Source organism: Globicephala melas, chromosome 3 (assembly GCF_963455315.2).
Source record: "Globicephala melas chromosome 3, mGloMel1.2, whole genome shotgun sequence".
NCBI classification, from domain to species: domain Eukaryota; kingdom Metazoa; phylum Chordata; class Mammalia; order Artiodactyla; family Delphinidae; genus Globicephala; species Globicephala melas.
This window is the reverse complement of record NC_083316.1, coordinates 108,517,346-108,535,918: the sequence shown is the minus strand read 5'-3', so window position 1 is coordinate 108,535,918 and position 18,573 is coordinate 108,517,346. Positions and strand designations below refer to the sequence as shown.

General features: G+C 35.7%; 1 protein-coding gene across 7 annotated transcripts in view; it reads left to right on the top strand.

Moving 5' to 3' along the window:
* The window catches only part of RAPGEF6 (Rap guanine nucleotide exchange factor 6), a 217,805-nt gene that overhangs the window by 74,189 nt on the left and 125,043 nt on the right, over positions 1–18,573 (top strand). For all 7 annotated transcript variants that reach the window (XM_030869701.2, XM_030869700.2, XM_030869706.2 and 4 more), the window contains one exon: positions 7,843–7,986. In XM_030869701.2, coding sequence (XP_030725561.1) covers positions 7,843–7,986 — 144 coding nt within the window. The remainder of the gene's footprint in view (positions 1–7,842; positions 7,987–18,573) is intronic.

Genomic DNA, 18,573 nt, shown 5'->3' with positions numbered 1-18,573 from the left:
CCTCTGGTGACTTTAAAAGGCAATATTTTGTCTTTGCATTTTTAATGGAGTATCTCATGAGGACAGAAAGGGTCAGTAGTTTCATTTTTAGTAGTAATGACAGTATTTAAAAAGTTTTATGTAGATGTGTGTGTGTGTGTGTGGAGACACATTACATATACTTACATGTATGTAACTTATGTGATGATAATATATACTTACATATATAATCTTATATACATAAATCATTAGGAACCGATTATATAGTATCAGGATGTTGGTGGTAATGTTGATACTGTTAAAGCTATTATATATGTATATATAACATACATGTGTATAGATAAGCTAAGTGTATAAAGAGAAATTTTTTGTTACTAAGATACATTTAATTTAATTGGATGTAATTAAATTTATTTTACAATGATTATAATTAATGTAATGTAGTTAATATATGTATATATTATTGTCATTAGGAATCATTTTTCCCCAATATAAAAGAAAAAGAGTTGTACTAAGTAAATAAAATAAAATAAATACTAAATAAAAGATACTAAGTAAAACTCTAGTGCAAAATTTGAATAGAATATGTCAGCATTTGTTTTAAAAATATTTCCCAAGTTAGTTCACTTTATGAAAAAAATGTATTTCTTAGGGCTATTCATTGCAAAAGCGGCAACAAAAAAGTAGTTTTAGTGATTACTAGTGTTTATAAGAGCCCAGATGGTGAGTAAATAGTATTTCCCCACTAAAATGATATAAACCTCCATAAAATAATAGCTTACATCACATGTGGAGCAGGAAATGTATTAGACTAGGATTTCTTGTGTCAGAAAGCAAAGAAATATCAAAAAACTATTGGGAGTCTCTCAGAAGTTCATAACTTAAAGCGGTATCTTGAGTATCAAAAAGTAGTGTTAAAATTTTTTATCAGGAAAGGTTACTGAAATTGATTAAAAACTTTTTCTGCCTTTGTTACAGAGATCTGTGCTCTTTTCTCCTTTGGTCTCTTAATTTGATTTATATTTATAGATTTTTATAATATTAAACTACCATTACATTCCCAGTAAATGCTCAGCCTGAGTTATTTGTTATATTTTTCTGAGTTTCTAGGCTTAATTTGATAGTTGAGTTTAGGATTCTTGCATTCATTATTTCTTAGTGAGATGTTAGCTCGTAATTTAATTTCTAGTACTCTTTTGTCATCTTTGTATCTGGATTCTGTGGGCCTCAGTACTTGGAGGCTGTTAACTAACTCTTTTTCTGCATTTGGTATAAGATTTTTTTTTAACCTGAGAAGATTCTTCCGTTTACATTCTTTGTGGTTTCTGACAGGTTTGGATTTACTTTTACTTTTTGGATTTACTTTTATGTGCTTTGTATATACTCTACTTTTTTTTCCTCGTTATTTTTACTCTCTCTATATAATATAGTAAGTTCTTTTTTTCCACTCTCAACTCCCTCCCCCAGTACTTCCTTAGATACTGTATTTGGTCTATTCTTTTCTTGCTAATTCCAGGTTACTTAAAAGTAGCACAAGTTAATAAGTAGTAAAGTTGATAAAAGTTTAATGCTGGCCACTACATCCAAATGTAATTGCTGTTGACCAGTATTTTAGTTCTACTTACTTATTCCACAAATTTTGTCTTACTTTATTATTTTATACAGTTGTTATTTGCTCAGATTTAACCATGTATTTAGCATTTCTTTGCTTTTAGTTATTTCTTGGATTTGAGACCTTACTTATGGGACCATTTGTGTTATATCTGAGGCACACTCTTTAAATTTTTCTTTAATAAAGGGGTTTTGTTGGTAAACATTTCAACTGGGTGTATTGTTCTTTTTCTTAATTTTGCCTGAAAATAGCTTTATTTTGTATTATTCTTAAGGATTGTTTTGCTATGGATGCAATTTTAGGAGAAAAATCCTTTTTTTCCTCAGCAGTCAGTACATTCTGTTTTGTGGCATCTGTTGTTTTTTGAGAAGTCAGTTATTAATTTAATGCCCTTCCTTTATAGCTGATCTATCGTTTCCTTCTGGCTGCGTTGAAAGTCTTCTGTTTATCTTTTCTGTGTGGATTTGTAGTTGTAGTTTTTAAGTATCCTGATTTGGATTTGTTGGAGAGCTTTGGGCTGTCTTTTTTTTTTTTAACTAAAAAAATCTCATTTTCTCTTTGGACATTGTCTTCATTTTTCTATTATCATTTTCTTGAACTTTGTTTAAATATATGTTAAATATTTTCAGCTTATTCTCTATATTTCTTTTTTCTTAATAAATTTATTTATTTTATTTTTGGGGGCTGTGTTGGGTCTTCGTTGCTGCGCGTCGACTTTCTCTAGTTGTGGTGAGCGGGGCTACTCTTCATTGTGGTACGTGGGCCTCTCATTGCGGTGGCTTCTCGTTGCGGAGTGTGGGCTCTAGGCACGTGGGATTCAGTAGTTGTGGCTTGCGGGCTCTAGAACGCAGTCTCAGTAGTTGGGGCGCATGGGCTTAGTTGCTCCAAGGCATGTGGAATCTTCCCAGACCAGGGCTCAAACCCATGTCCCCTGCATTGGCAGGCGGATTCTTAACCAGTGCACCACCAGGGAAGTCCTATTCTCTATATTTCTTAAGATTTTTTTCTTGTTTTTCATCTTATCCTGACTTTGTGGTACATACTCTTATTTTTTTTAGCTCTGTTTTCCCAATTCACTAATCCTCTTTTTAGTTATATCTTAATACACCATTTAATTCCTTCATTTTTCTTTTTTACTTTCTCTCTCTTCCTCTCTCCCTGCCCCTCTTTCATTTTGGGTAATTTCTGTTGACCTATGTTTAAGTTCATTGATTCTTAACTTGATTGTATCCAGTCTACTGATGAGCTCATCAAAGGCATTCTTCATCTTTAGTACCATGTTTTTTGTTTCTGACATTTTCACTTTTCTGTAATACTTTTCTTATGTCTGCTCCATCTGTCTAGTTATATTGTCCACCTTTTCCACTGAACCATTACCATATTATAGTTGTTCTAAATTCTGTGTGATATTCATCTGGGTCATCTCTTAATTTTCGGGGATTGCTCTGTTGATTGCTTTGTCTCTTGGCAGTGGATTGGGTTTTTTTTTTTAATCCCTTCATTTTTATGTGAGTCGTTATTTTGTATTTGATACTACATACTGTATGTAGAGCAATAAAGACAGAGGGTAGACAGTGTTTAGGCCTGGAGATGAACACACCTCTTCTGCTAGAATTGAGTTAGGTTTGGGTTTTTGTTGTTGTTATTGTTAGCTTCAGCGCACCATCAAATTCCTCTAGTGTTACTTTGTGCTTAGGGGTGGGACTGGTTTTTTGGAAGATTTTTCTAAGTGTTCCTGTTCCACCCTCAGTTTTAGGCCTTCTCTGTGCTCTTGTGTTTCAGACAGGATATATTTCCATGTTCTCATCCCTCTTTCGAAGGTAGATGGCTCTTTCTTGTTACTGTCTATTTGCTAGCTTGGCAGTGGGGAGGGAGGGCATTTGGGGAGGATTTTTTTTTTTTTTTTGTCCTGGTGAATCCTTACCTGTTTGGTTGCTATTTATAATCTCTGGCTCATTTTCAAGTTTCTTTTTGTTTAAAGTTTTTTTTTTTTAATAGCTTTATATTTTCTGATACTTCCAATATTGGTATACTTGCAGGTGTGATTCTGCTACCGTTTTTCTGTCCATTATTGCTCATTATGTCTCTCGTGATTGGGTTTTGTTGTTGTTGGGGTTTTTTGTTTTTTGTTTTGGGTTTTTTTTTTTTTTTGTATATTTGTACATGACTTCATATGTGTTGAACTTTGGGTGTGGGAATTCCTTGAGGTTTGGGTTAAAGTTGCATTCTTACCAGAGAGGTTTTAGATTTGTTTTTGCCAGTTGCATGTATGTTTTTAGTCCTGAACTTCTTTAAATTTTTTTATGTGCTTAAGGTACTATGAATTAAAACTACAGACCTGCATGAAGGATGGCTTCTGTTTTGAATTCCGTCCACCCCCAGCAGTCCTTTTCTCAGTGCTAAGCAAGTTTTCTTCCTCTCCCTTCTGCAGGATGGGCTTTAAGCTTGCAGTGAGGGTGTAGCTCTTTGGAATGAGTAAGTCTCCTTTGGATTCCCTGCCTTTGTTGGATTCTCTATTTTATTTCCTCTCTCTCTCGTTCCCTACAACCATGAAAGTGGAAAGTCTTGTCTCTAAAGTTGAGAAATCATCTGCTAGATTGGGGCTTTGTTGCTAGCCTACTTCCTGGCATTTTGTTTTCACTTCTTTCTTTGCATTTGGATTCCTTATTTTTCTGCCATTTCAGTATGTGTTTATGAGTTTTTATTTTTAAAACTCACATTTCAGTTGTAATCAGCGGGAGCTTTACTAAGGGTGCTTAATCCTTTTTCCATTGTTTGGTTTTTCCTTTCATTTGGTACTTTTCCCCACATTTTTAAGGCTAGAAACTCCTTTCCTAAATTTAATTTACTACTGTTTCTATTTTGAAAAACATTTATTGTTTAAATTTCTGCTTTTGCTCAATAAATGGTAGCTATTGAAGGATCTAAGAATATGGATATGATACTGGAATTTTACCTAAAGTAAATAATCTAGTTCATCCTGTGGGATAGGGCAGTATGAAGGAGATGAACTTCTTAGTCACACTTGGTGTTTTTTTAAATATTCATTCATTCATTTATTTATTTTTGGCTGCACTGGGTCTTAGTTGTGGCAGGTGGGATCTTTGTTGCAGCATGTGGGATCTTTAGTTGCGGCTTGCATGCGGGATCTAGTTCCCCAACCAAGGATTGAACCTGGGCCCCCTGCTTTGAGAGTGCAGAGTCTTAGCCACTGGACCACCAGGGAAGTCCCCACACTTGGTTTTTGAATTGTTACTCACACACTTCTGTGAAATACTTAAGTTTTATGAGACTCTGCACCATCCGTTAATACAGAAAGAGTAGCTATGTTGTGAGCCTTAAAGGACATAAGTAATAGTTTCTGGTACTTGGCCTAGTATAGTGATTTAGAAAATACAATGGTTCTCCCATTTTTAGAAAAGGAAATTGAATCTCAAGGAGGTAACATGTATTTGCTACCTATACAAAATTCTGTAGTTTTAAGTTGGAAATCAAGCCCCTGTCTCTTCTGGATTTTACTTTTCAGAAGAGTAGTATTCAGTAACTTATTCTGCCTGCCTGTATATTTCTTGAGTATCTTATACATACATCCAAGGGCTTAAGACATTTGGGGAGAAAGAAAGAATTTAATGTAATGCCCACTTCGGCAAATGTTTTGAATAAGTGGACAAAGATGAATGTAAATACAATGCACTTCCTATACTAGGTAGCTTGTAGTGAGGTAGGCTTATCTAATAATTATGGCCAGTATGCTTAGTGCTATAGAAGGGGTAGCACCTACCTCTTGAGGCAGAGGTAGGGTTGTTTGAACTGGGTCATGAGGTATGTGTAGGATGCTGAGATGTTAGCAAAGGAGGCATGGGCTTTTAGGCAGAAATAACGCATATGTATGTAAAGGCCTGAAGGCAGTCCTGTTTATGAGAAGTCCAGGTTGTGTGCACACAGTAAAGCAGTTAAAAGGAATGTCTCTTGTGGTTACGGAAGAGATGGCAGTTGAGATGTGTCTCAAATGATTGGTAGTGTTTCAGCATATGAAGATAACATTGATAGGATAACAGAAATTGAGTAAATAAGTAAAGTTACTTAGCAGAATGTAAGTTATTTATGTATAGGGACCCATGAATAGTCACATTGACTTGGCTGCCACTTACTCTTGGAACTCTCAAACCTACAGAACAGCTTAGACATCACCTCTTTCTGAGAAATCATCAGGAAATTGTGCATATCTCATTAGAGCTTTTATGTGAGAGGATTTTTTGTGGGGAGGAGGATACGGGAGCAGTTTTTCCAGGCTCCCATGTATAAGATAAAGTGATAAAAATATTTTGGGAATGGAGCATGTATGACTTGGAATATCAAATATAATAGTTTAAAATTTATTTGGTAACCATTAGAGGTCCATTGTAGCATTTTGAACAGGAGACCTGACATAATGATGATTTATCTGACCATGCCGGATGGAATTGGAGAGGAACATGACAGAAGCAGCAAGTTCAGGACTGAAGTGATTAAGACTTGAATAAAGAATGGTGGTAATGGGAATGAAAGAAAAGGCATTGTGAAAGGGATTTCTAAACAAAGATTTGACAGGTTCTAAGAAATGATTGAAGATAAGATATGGAAGACAAGCAGGGGAATTGGAAATGTTGGAATTTCATACTTGGATGACTAGGAAATTTTTGATATCAGCAAGAGATATGACATTAGCAGGAAAAGTAGTTGAGGGAAAAAGCTGAAATTACCATTTGTTATTTATTGGATGTGAGGTTAATTATAAACTCTACTTTAGAGCATGTCAATATTCCTTTGTAAAAGTAATTTCTAAAAATTATGCTATACTCTGTCATTAGATGGGAAAGGTAGTCCTTTTTTTTCTAGTTTTACTGAGATATAATTTACATACAGCACTGTATCAGTTTAAGGCATAATGGTTTGACTTACATACATCGTGAAGTGATAAATCACAGTAAGTTTAGTGACCAACAATCATCTCATATAGATAGAAAATTAAAGAAATAGAAAAAACTTATTTTTCTTGTGATGAGAACGCTTAGGATTTACTCTCTTAACAACTTTCATATGTAACATATGACATTGTTAATTATATTTATCATGTTGACATTACATCCCTAGTACTTATTTGTCTTATAACTGGAAGTTTGTACCTTCTGACTGCCTTCATCCAATTCCTGCTCCCCTCAGCCCCCACCTCTGGGAACCATAAATCTGGTCTCTTTTTCTATAAGTTTCTTTGTTTTTGAACTATAATTGACCCAGAACACAATGTTAGTTCCTTTTACCCAAAGTAGTGATTTGGTATTTCTGTACATTTCAAAATGATCACCACAGTAAGTCCATTTACCATCTGTCATCATACAAAGATATTGATATTATATAACTATTGACTATATTCCTCATGCTGTGTATTTCATATCTATGACTCATTTATTTTACAGCTGGAAGTTTGTACCTGTTAATCTCCCTCACCTATTTCTTTCCTCCCGCTCCCCACCTCCCCTGGCAATGCAGTCTTTTATCAGTAGCGTAAGTCTTGGAAACAGGCCTGTATGCCAGGTCACCTTTAATAAGTATCACTGTTGTGAGACTGAAAAGTCGCTGATCTTTTTGGATTTTACTTTGTTCACGTATAAACTAGAAATAGTAATACCTGATTACAGGGCTGTTGTGTAAACTAAATAGTATAATATATATCCATGCTGTCCTATTATAAGCCCTCAATAAATGTTAGTTTCCCCTTCTTCCTTAGAAGATGCCAGCCTTATTTATTCTTGACTATTTTCACACATTAAGATGGACATCAAAGAATAATGCATAAAACATTCTTGTTTCACTGTTTAGGAATTCACTGAAGTCATAACCATGATTGTTTGCTAAATAAAATATGTGTATAATCAGGCAGTTTGTAATTAGACTAACTTGGAATTGTAATTATTGAATGTGTAGGTGTAGTTAACAGCCTTCATTTCTGGTAAATGACTTTACTTAGAGGATGTATGTTTATGTGAGCAAGAGGGACTATTTCCTGGAAGGAAACTGTGGTCTCCAGATCTTTATAATAACGTCACCTTTAGTCTTTTTGAAGTCATGAGCATTGTCCTATACAGACTGTTTCCTTCAGGCAGTTTCGTGCAAGTAGTAAATGAACCCTTATGCGCCTGTTAAAACTTCATAGACTGTCAGTAATATGGAAAAATTGGATGTTTAATCAGGAATGCGAACATGTGTTTCAGGTAGAGAATTCCAAAGATAATGAAGATAGTATTCTACAAAGAGAAATTCCTGCCAGACAGTCTCGACGAAGGTTTCGGAAAATTAACTGTAAAGGAGAACGTCAAACTATTACTGATGATGTGGACATTAACAGCTATCTTTCTGTGAGTATATTTAGGAACATTTCATGGGTATTTCTTAGTTCATATGCAGTATACTTAATTTACATATATATATATTTTAACATCTTTATTGGAGTGTAATTGCTTTACAGCGGGGTGTTAGTTTCTGCTTTATAACAAAGTAAATCAGCTATACATATACTTATATCCCCGTATCTCCTCCCTCTTGATTCTCCCTCCCATCTGCTTTATCCCACCCTTCTGCTTTATCCCACCCCTCTGCTTTATCCCACCCCTCTAGGTGGTCACAAAGCACTGAGTTGATCTCCCTGTGCTATGTGGCTGCTTCCCACTAGCTATCTGTTTTACATTTGGTGTTGTATATATGTCCATGCCACTCTCTCACTTCATCCCAGCATACCCTTCCCCTTCACCGTGTCTTCAAGTCCATTCTGTACGTCTGTGTCTTTATTCCTGTCCTACCCCTAGGTTCTTCAGAACCTTTTTTTTTTAACATTCCATATATATGTGTTAGCATACAGTATTTGTTTTTCTTTTTCTGACTTATTTCACTCTGTATAAGACTCTAGGTCCATCCACCTCACTACAAATGACTCAATTCTATTTCTTTTTTTTTTTTTGCGGTACGTGGGCCTCTCACTGTTGTGGCCTCTCACGTTGCGGAGCACAGGTTCCGGACATGCAGGCTCAGCAGCCATTGCTCACGGGCCTAGCCGCTCCGTTGCATGTGGGATCTTCCCGGACCGGGGCACGAACCCACGTCCCCTGCATCGGCAGGTGGACTCTCAACCACTGCGCCACCAGGGAAGCCCCAATGCCTCAATTTTGTTTCTTTTTATGGCTGAGTAATATTCCATTGTACATATGTGCCACATCTTCTTTATCCATTCATCTGTTGATGGACACTTAGGTTGCTTCCATGACCTGGCCATTGTAAATAGAGCTGCAGTGAACATTGTGGTACATGACTCTTTTTGAATTATGGTTTTCTCAGGGTATATGCCCAGTAGTGGAATTGCTGGGTCATATGGTAGTTCTATTCTTAGTGTTTTAAGGAACCTCCGTACTGTTCTCCATAGTGACTGTATCAATTTATATTCCACCAACAGTGCAAGAGGGTTCCCTTCTCTCCACACCCTCTACGGCATTTATTGTTTGTAGATTTTTTGATGATGGCCATTCTGACTGGTGTGAGGTGATACCTCATTTAGTTTTGATTTGCATTTCTCTAATGATTAGTGATGTTGAGCATCCTTTCATGTGTTTGTTGGCAATCTGTATATCTTCTTTGGAGAAATGTCTATTTAGATCTTCTGCCCATTTTTAGATTGGGTTGCTTGTTTTTTTGATATTGAGCTGCTTGTAAATTGTGGAGATTAATCCTTTGTCAGTTGCTTCATTTGCAAATATTTTCTCCCATTCTGAGGGTCTTTTCGTCTTGTTTATGTTTTCCTTTTCTGTGCAAAAGCTTTTAAGTTTCATTAGGTCCCATTTGTTTATTTTTGTTTTTATTTCCATTTCTCTAGGAGGTGGGTCAAAAAGAATCTTGCTGTGATTTATGTCATAGAATGTTTTGCCTCTGTGTTCCTCTAAGAGTTTTAGAGTGTCTGGCCTTACAGTTAGGCCTTTAATCCATTTTGAGTTTATTTTTGTGTATGGTGTTAGGGAGTGTTCTGATTTCATTCTTTTACATGTAGCTGTCCAGTTTTCCCAGCACCACTTATTGAAAAGGCTGTCTTTTCTCCATTGTATATTCATGCATCCTTTATCAAAGATAAGGCAATCATATGTACATGGGTTTATCTCTGGGATTTCTATCCTGTTCCATTGATCTATATTTCTGTTTTTGTGCCAGTGCAATACTGTCTTGATTACTGTAGCTTTGTAGTATAGTCTGAAGTCCGGGAGCCTGATTCCTCCAGCTCCATTTTTCATTCTCAAGATTGCTTTGGCTACTCGGAGTCTTTTGTGTTTCTATACAAACTAAAATTTTTTGTTCTAGTACTGTGAAAAATGCCATTGGTAGTTTGATAGGGATTGCATTGAATCTGTAGATTGCTTTGGATAGTATAGTCCTTTTCACAATGTTGATTCCTCCAAACCAAGAACATGTTATATCTCTCCATCTGTTTGTATCATCTTTAATTTCTTTTATCAGTATCATATAGTTTTCTGCATGCAGGTCTTTTTTCTCCTTAGGTAGGTTTATTCCTAGATATTTTATTCTTTTTGTTGCAGTGTTAAATGGGAGTGTTTCCTTAATTTCTGTTTCAGATTTTTCATCATTAGTGTATAGGAATGACAGAGATTTCTGTAAATTAATTTTGCATCCTGCTACTTTACCAGATTCATTGATAAGCTCTAGTAGTTTTCTGGTACCATCTTTAGGATTCTCTGTGTATAGTATCATGTCATCTGCAAACAGTGACAGCTTTACTTCTTCTTTTCCAATTTGGATTCCTTTATTTCTTTTTCTTCTCTGATTGCTGTGGCTAAAACTTCCAAACGTATGTTGAATAATAGTGGTGAGAGTGGAAAACCTTGTCTTGTTCCTGATCTTAGAGACAATAGTTTCAGTTTTTCACCATTGAAAACGATACTGGCTGTGGGTTTGTCATATATGGCCTTTATTATGTTGAGGTAAGTTCCCTCTATACCTGCTTTCTGGATGGTTTTTATCATAAATGGGTGTAGAATTTTGTCAAAATCTTTTTCTGCATTTGTTGAGATGATCATATGGTTTTTCTCCTTCAATTTGTTACTGTGGTGTATCACATTGATTGATTTGCATATATTGAAGAATCCTTGTATTCTGGGATAAACCCCACTTGATCATGGTGTATGATTCTTTTAATGTGCTGTTGGATTCTGTTTGCTAGTATTTTGTTGAGGATTTTTACGTCTATGTTCATCAGTGATATTGGCCTGTGGTTTTCTTTCTTTGTGACATCTTTCTCTGGCTGGGCTATCAGGGTGATGGTGGCCTTGTAGCACGAGTTTGGGAGTGTTCCTCGCTCTGCTATATTTTGGAGGAGTTTGAGAAAGATGGTTGTTAACTCGTCTCTAAATGTTTGATAGAATTTGCCTGTGAAGTCATCTGGTTCTGGGCTTTTGTTTTTTGGTAGATTTTTAATTACAGTCTCAATTTCAGTGCTTGTGATTGGTCTGCTTATATTTTGTTTCTCTTGGTTCATTCTCGGAAGGTTGTGCTTTTCTAAGAATTTGTCCATTTCTTCCAGGTTGTCCATTTTATTGGCATATAGTTCCTTGTAGTAATCTCTCATGATCTTTTGTATTCCTGCAGTGTCCGTTGTTACTTCTCCTTTTTCATTGCTAATTCTGTTGATTTGATTCTTCTGCCTTTTTTTCTTGATGAGTCTGGCTAATGGTTTATCAATTTTGTTTATCTTCTCAAAGATCCAGCTTTTAGTTTTATTGATCTCTGCTATTGTTTCCTTCCTTTCTTTTTCATTTATTTCTGATCTGATCTTTATGATTTCTCTCTTTCTGCCAACTTTGGGGTTTTATTGTTCTTCTTTCTCTAATTGCTTTAGGTGTAAGGTTAGGTTGTTTATTTGAGATGTTTCTTGAGATAGGATTGTATTGCTCTAAACTTCCCTCTTAGAACTGCTTTTGCTGCATCCCATAAGTTTTGGGTTGTCGTGTTTTCATTGTCATTTGTTTCTAGGTATTTTTTTATTTCCTCCTGATTCCTTCAGTGATCTCTTGGTTATTTAGTGTATTGTTTATCCTCCATGTGTTTATAGTTTTTACAGATTTTTTCTTTCAGGTGACATCTAGTCTCATAGCGTTGTGGTCGGAAAAGATACTTGATACGATTTCAATTTTCTTAAATTTACCAAGGCTTGATTTGTGACCCAAGATATGATCTATCCTGGAGAATGTTCCATGAGCACTTGAGAAGAAAGTGTATTCTGTTGTATTTGGATGGAATGTCCTATAAATATCAGTTAAGTCCATCTTGCTTAATGTATCATTTAAAGCTTGTGTTTCCTTATTTATTTTCCTTTTGGATGATCTGTCCATTGGTGAAAGTGGGGTGTTAAATCCCCTACTATGATTGTGTTACTGTCGATTTCCCCTTTTATGGCTGTTAGCATTTGCCTTATATATTGAGGTGATCCTATGTTGAGAGCATAAAAATTTACAATTGTTGTATCTTCTTCTTGGATTGATCATTATCTAGTGTCCTCCTTTTCTCTTGTACTAGTCTTGATTTTAAAGTCTATTTTGTCTGATATGAGAATTGCTACTCCATCTTTCTTTTGATTTCCATTTGTATGGACTATCTTTTTGCATTCCCTCATTTTTGGTCTGTATGTGTCCCTAGGTCTGAAGTGGGTCTCTTGTCGGCAGCATATATACGGGTCTTGTTTCTGTGTCCATTCAGCCAGTCTGTGTCTTTTGGTTTGGAGCATTTAATCCATTTACATTTAAGGTAGTTATCAATCTGTATGTTCCTTTTACCATTTTCTAAGTTGTTTGGGTTTGTTATTGTAGGTGTTTTTCTTCTCTTGTGTTTCCTGCCTAGAGAAGTTCCGTTAGCATTTATTGTAAAGCTGGTTTGGTGGTACTGAAATCTCTTAGCTTTTGATTGTCTGTAAAAGTTTTAATTTCTCCTTCGAATCTGAATGAGATCCTTGCTGGGTAGCGTAATCTTGGTTGTAGGTTTTTCCCTTTCATCACTTTAAATATGTCCTGCCACTCCCTTCTGGCTTGCAGTTTCTGCTGAAAGGTCAGCTGTTAAACTTATGGGGATTCCCTTGTATGTTATTTTTTGTTTTTCCCTTGCTGCTTTTAATATTTTTCTTTTCATTTAATTTTTGATAGTTTGATTAATGTGTGTCTTGGTGTGTTTCTCTTTGGATTTATCCTGTATGGGACTCTCTGTGCTTCCTGGACTTGATTAACTCTTTTCTTTCCCATGTTAGGGAAGTTTTCAACTATAATCTCTTCAAATTTTCTCAGTCCCTTTCTTTTTCTCTTCTTCTTCTGGGACCCCTATAATTTGAATGTTGTTGCGTTTAATGTTGTCCCCGAGGTCTCTGACACTGTCCTCAATTGTTTTCATTGTTTTTTCTTTATTCTGCTCTGTGGTAGTTATTTCTACTGTTTTATCTTCCAGGTCACTTATCAGTTCTTCTGCCTCAGTTATTCTGCTATTGATTCCATCTAGAGTATTTTTAATTTCATTTAGTGTGTTGTTCATCATTGCTTGTTTCATCTTTAGTTCTTCTAGGTCCTTGTTAAATGTTTCTTGCATTTTCTCTATTTCCAAGATTTTGGGTTACCTTTACTGTCATTATTCTGAATTATTTTTCAGGTAGACTGCCTATTTCCTCTTCATTTGTGAGGTCTGGTGGGTTTTTATCTTGCTCCTTCATCTTCTGTGTGTTTTTCTGTCTTCTCATTTTGCTTATCTTACTGTGTTTGGGTTCTCCTTTTTGCAGGCTGCAGGTTCTTAGTTCCCGTTGTTTTTGGTGTCTGTCCCCAGTGGCTAAAGTTGGTTCAGTGGGTTGTGTAGGCTTCCTGGTGGAGGGGACTAGTGCCTGTTTATTTTTTTTCATCTTGGTCTTTTGTTAGCACTTTTATGGATTCATCAGTTTTCCATTAGAGTTCTGAAAATGCTTATTCATTCAGTTCAGCAGTATGGTCAGTTACCAGAAACCTGTACTTGTCAGTCTTTTCCATGAATTCCTTGAAGATGAAACCCTTTTATAGGAACATTTTTGCAAAAGCATCTGAGTACACCCGGAACTGTCTGTAAATGACAAAAGACTTAAAAATGACCACGGTTAAAGATTTGATGAAAGTTCATAATAATGCAATTGACAAGGAAATTTAGTTATTTCTGAGTTATACATTTTAAAGTAATACCTAGAATTATGACTTATAACATTATACCAGAACATATAAGATTTTTAGAAATTTCATGTAATGTTTGAAACATTTATATTAACATATTTCCATACAAATAACCCAAAGAAAGTTTAGTAGTAGTTATTTTGTTTGTTTTTTTATACTGCAGGTTCTTATTAGTCTTCAGTTTTATAAACATCAGTGTATACATGTCAATCCCAATCGCCCAATTCAGCACACCACCATCCCCACCCCACCACAGTTTTCTCCCCTTGGTGTCCATACGTTTGTTCTCTACATGTGTGTCTCAACTTCTGCCCTCCAAACCAGTTCATCTGTACCATTTTTCTAGGTTCCACATACATGCGTTAATATACGATATTTGTTTTCCTCTTTCTGACTTAATTCACTCTGTATGACAGTCTCTAGGTCCATCCACGTCTCAACAAATGACTCAATTTCATTCTTTTTTTATGGCTGAGTATTATTCCATTGTGTATATGTACCACAACTTCTTTATCCATTCGTCTATCGATGGGCATTTCGGTTGCTTCCGTGACCTGGCTTTTGTAAATAGTGCTGCAGTGAACATTGGGGTGCATGTGTCTTTTTGAATTAATGTTTTCTCTGGGTATATGCCCAGTAGTGGGATTGCTGGATCATATGGTAATCCTATGTTTAGTTTTTTAATGAATCTCCATACTATTCTCCATAGTGGCTGTATCAATTTACGTTCCCACCAACAGTGCCAGAGGGTTCCCTTTTCTCCACACCCTCTCTCTCATTTGTTGTTTGTAGATTTTCTGATGATGCCCATTCTAACTGGTGTGAAGTGATACCTCATTGTAGTTTTGGTTTGCATTTCTCTAATAATTAGTTATGTTGAGCAGCTCTTCATGTGCTTCTGGGCCATCTGTATGTCTTCTTTGGAGAAATATCTAGTTAGGTCTTCTGCCTCTTCAGAAGTCTTTAATTTTGTAATTCAACTACTGAGAAGTAGTTGAATCAAGAAGTAAGGATAGGCTAATAAAGAATAAATCCAGGTGTATTTTATAAGTTTTCAAAGGAGTCATGATCCCCCAAAATATAAAAACAGTCTAGAGATTGATGGCAGCCAAATTCCCAAGGGTGTGTTTAGTTCTGTTGTTTGTCAGAAACAGAAAATTCATTCATTCCATGTTAGGAATAAAGAGGATTACTTAGGGAGTTGTTTATATTAGAATAAGTGTTAAATTTAAGCAGCTCTTAGGAGTTAGTTACATTTGCCTAATTTCATTGAGCACATTCTGTTTCTGACATGAAACAATAACATATGAGATGGTCCTCAAATTTTTAATTACATAAAGTTCATTTCCTGTTTTTATTATTTAATGATTTTTTTGTTTTTTGGCCATGCTTTAAGGCTTGTAGGATCTTAGTTCCCCGGCCAGGGATTGAACCCAGGCCGATGGCAGTGAAAGTGCCGAGTCCTAACCACTGGAATGTCAGGGAATTCCCACTTTTTCTTTTTATATAGTAAATTTCCCTGTCACTAATTAATTTAAGCTAATTTAAGTTTTGCCTTATTACACAAATGAAACTTGTCTATTTTTTAAAAACTAATATTTGGTTAGTTCCATCACTCAGTTATGTAACCACTGATGACATTTTGTATATTCTTGGATAAAACGGTTTTCAACATGTAGGTAGATACGTAAGCTTTTTGGCTAACTTCATAAAGCTTAAATATATGATCTGATTTGTAACTTTTAAAGACTTATGTATATAATGTGACATCTTTGAATGTTACTTTTTTTTTTAACAACATTTTTCTCAATAGTGTTGTGGTACTCCATTGTAAGAATTGCCATAATTTATTTACTCGGTTCCCAGTATTTGGTCATATAGATTTTCCTAGTTTTTTGTTATTTTTCTAAAATAAAGTGCTAAGTAATTTTGTGGTTATATATGCCCTTATCTTGGTTTCTTTAGAAAAAATTCTAAGTTGAATTGCTTTATTAAGTATCTTTAATTTTACTATTTGGTTCTCCTTGTATAAGGGAGAATGCATAGTTTGTGTGTGTGTATTGATTACTTGCTTACTCTAGTCTCAACTATAGTGTGTTCTTTTCTCAAATTTTTTTACTGTCATGTCATGAAGTCTAGCCAGATTCCATATTTTCTCTTGGTAGCTGTGGGTTGTCCTCTCTAGGATATACTGGTTTCCTGATTGGACCAGAAAGCAGTAGGCACACTGCTTGGTATTCTTTCCATTTGATGACTCTTGAGTGTGGCATTTTCACATGTAAAGGCTTGTTTAGCTAGTTTTAAGTGGTTATCTTACTGAATACTGTCAGAGATTTGGCAGCTCATGGGAAGGGGAGGACTAAGTTGATTCCACGTAGACAAAACTGACTTTTTAACTATTAGACTGCGTTAGAGAATGATATTTGGTCATGTTACTTGCATATGCTGTTTCTTAAAGTAATAGGGTTTTGTTTTGTTTTTCTTCTAAAAGGGATATGTTTCAGGCAACTTAGAAAATGCAGCATTAAGACGTTTTACTTTACTTTAAATGAAACCTGTGTATCTGGCCAAATTTCTACATATTCATAGTTAATCTAGATAAGGTAGTATAGCAAAAATTTTTTTCTTTTTTTCATTTATTTTATACTATATTAGTTTCAGGTGTACAGCAAAGTGATTCAGTTATTTTTTTCAGATTATATTCCATTATAGGTTATTACAAGGTAGTGAGTATAATTCCCTGTGCTATACAGTAAATCCTTGTTGCTTATGTATTTTATGTAGAGTAGTTGTATCTGTTATTCATACTGCTAATTTGTTCCTCCCTTGACCCAGGGCCCTGGTCCCTTTGGTAACCTTAAATTTGTTTTCTATGTCTATGAGGCTGTTTCTGTTTTGCCTATAGATTCATTTGTATTATTTTTAGATTCCACAGGTAAGTGATATCATTTAATATTTGTCTTTCTGTGACTTACTTCACTCAGTATAATATTCTATAGGTCCATCCCTGTTGCTGCAAATAGCAATACTTCATTCCTTTTTATGACTGAGTAATATTCTCTTTTATCTATCTATCTATCTATCTCACATCTTCTTAACCAGTCATCTGTTGATGGCTATTGGGGTTGTTTCCATGTCTTGGCTATTGTAAGTAGTGCTGCTATGAACATTAGGGTGCATATATCTTTTAAAATTAGAGTTTTGTCCTTTCTAGATATATGCCCAGGAGTGGGATTTCAGGATCATATGGTAGCTCTATTTTTAGTTTTTTAAGGAACCTCCATATTGTTTTCCATAGTGGCTGCACCAATTTACATTACCACCAACTGCGTACTAGGGTTCCCTTTTCTCTACACCCTTTCCAGCATTTACTATTTGTAGACTTTTTCAGGATAGCCATTCTGATTGGTGTGAGGTGATACTTCATTGTAGTTGTTTTTTTTTTCCTTTTTCTATTTCTTTTATCTATTTTATTTATTTTTTTTGGCTGTGTTGGGTCTTTGTTGCTGCATGTGGTCTTTCTCTAGTTGCAGCAAGTGGGGGCTACCCTTTGCTGTGGTGCGTGGGCTTCTCATTGCACTGGCTTCTCTTGTGGAGTACAGGCCCTAGACACTTGGGCTTCCGTAATTGCAGCACGCGAGCTCAGTAGTTGTGGCTTGCGGGCTCTAGAGCACAGGCTCAGTAGTTGTGGCGCATGGGCTTAGTTGCTCTGTGGCATGTGGGATCTTCCTGGACCAGGGCACAAACCTGTGTCCCCTGCATTGACAGGCAGATTCTTAACCGCTGCGCCACCAGGGAAGCCCTTCATTGTAGTTTTGATTTGCGTTTCTCTAATAATCAGCAATGTTGAGCGTCTTTTCATGTGCCTGTTGGCCATCTCTATGTCTTGTTTGGAGAAGTATCTGTTTAGGTCTTCTGCCCATGTTTTGATTTTTTTTTTTTTTCATACTGAGTTGTATGAGCTGTTTGTATATTTTGGACATTAACCCCTTGTTGGTCACATCATTTGCAGATACTTTTCTCCCATTCCGTAGGTTGTCTTTTTGTTTTGTTGATGGCTTCCTTTGCTGTGCAAAAGCTTTTGTGTTTAATTAGGTTTCATATGTTTATTTTTACTTTTATTTCTTTTGCCTTTGGAGTTTGATCTAAGTAAATATTGCTATGATTATGTCACAGAATGTTCTGCCTATATTCTCTTCTGGGAGTTTCATGGTGTCATGTCTTATATCAAGGTCTTTAAACCATTTTGAGTTTATTTTTGTATATGATGTGAGGGAGTGTTCTGATTTCACTGATATATTTGTAGCTATCTAGCTTTTCTCTTCACCTCTTGCTGAAGAGACTGTCTTTTCTCCGTTGTATATTCTTGCCTCCTTTATTGTAGATTAATTGACAATAGTGTGTGGGTTTATTTCCGGGCAGTCAGTTCTGTTCCATTGATCTGTATGTCTCTTTTTGTGCCGACACCATGCTGTTTTTATTACTACAGCTTTGTAGTATAGTCTGAAGTCTGGAAGGGTTATGCCTCCAGGTTTGTTCTTTTTCCTCAGGATTGCTTTGGCATTTTGGGTCTTCTTTGGTTCCATATAAATTTTAGGATTATTTGTTCTAGTTCTGTGAAAAATGTCATAGGTATTTTGATAGGGATTGCATTAAATCTGTAGATTGCTTTGGATAGTATGACCATTTTAACAGTATTAGTTCTTCCAATCTAAGAGCATG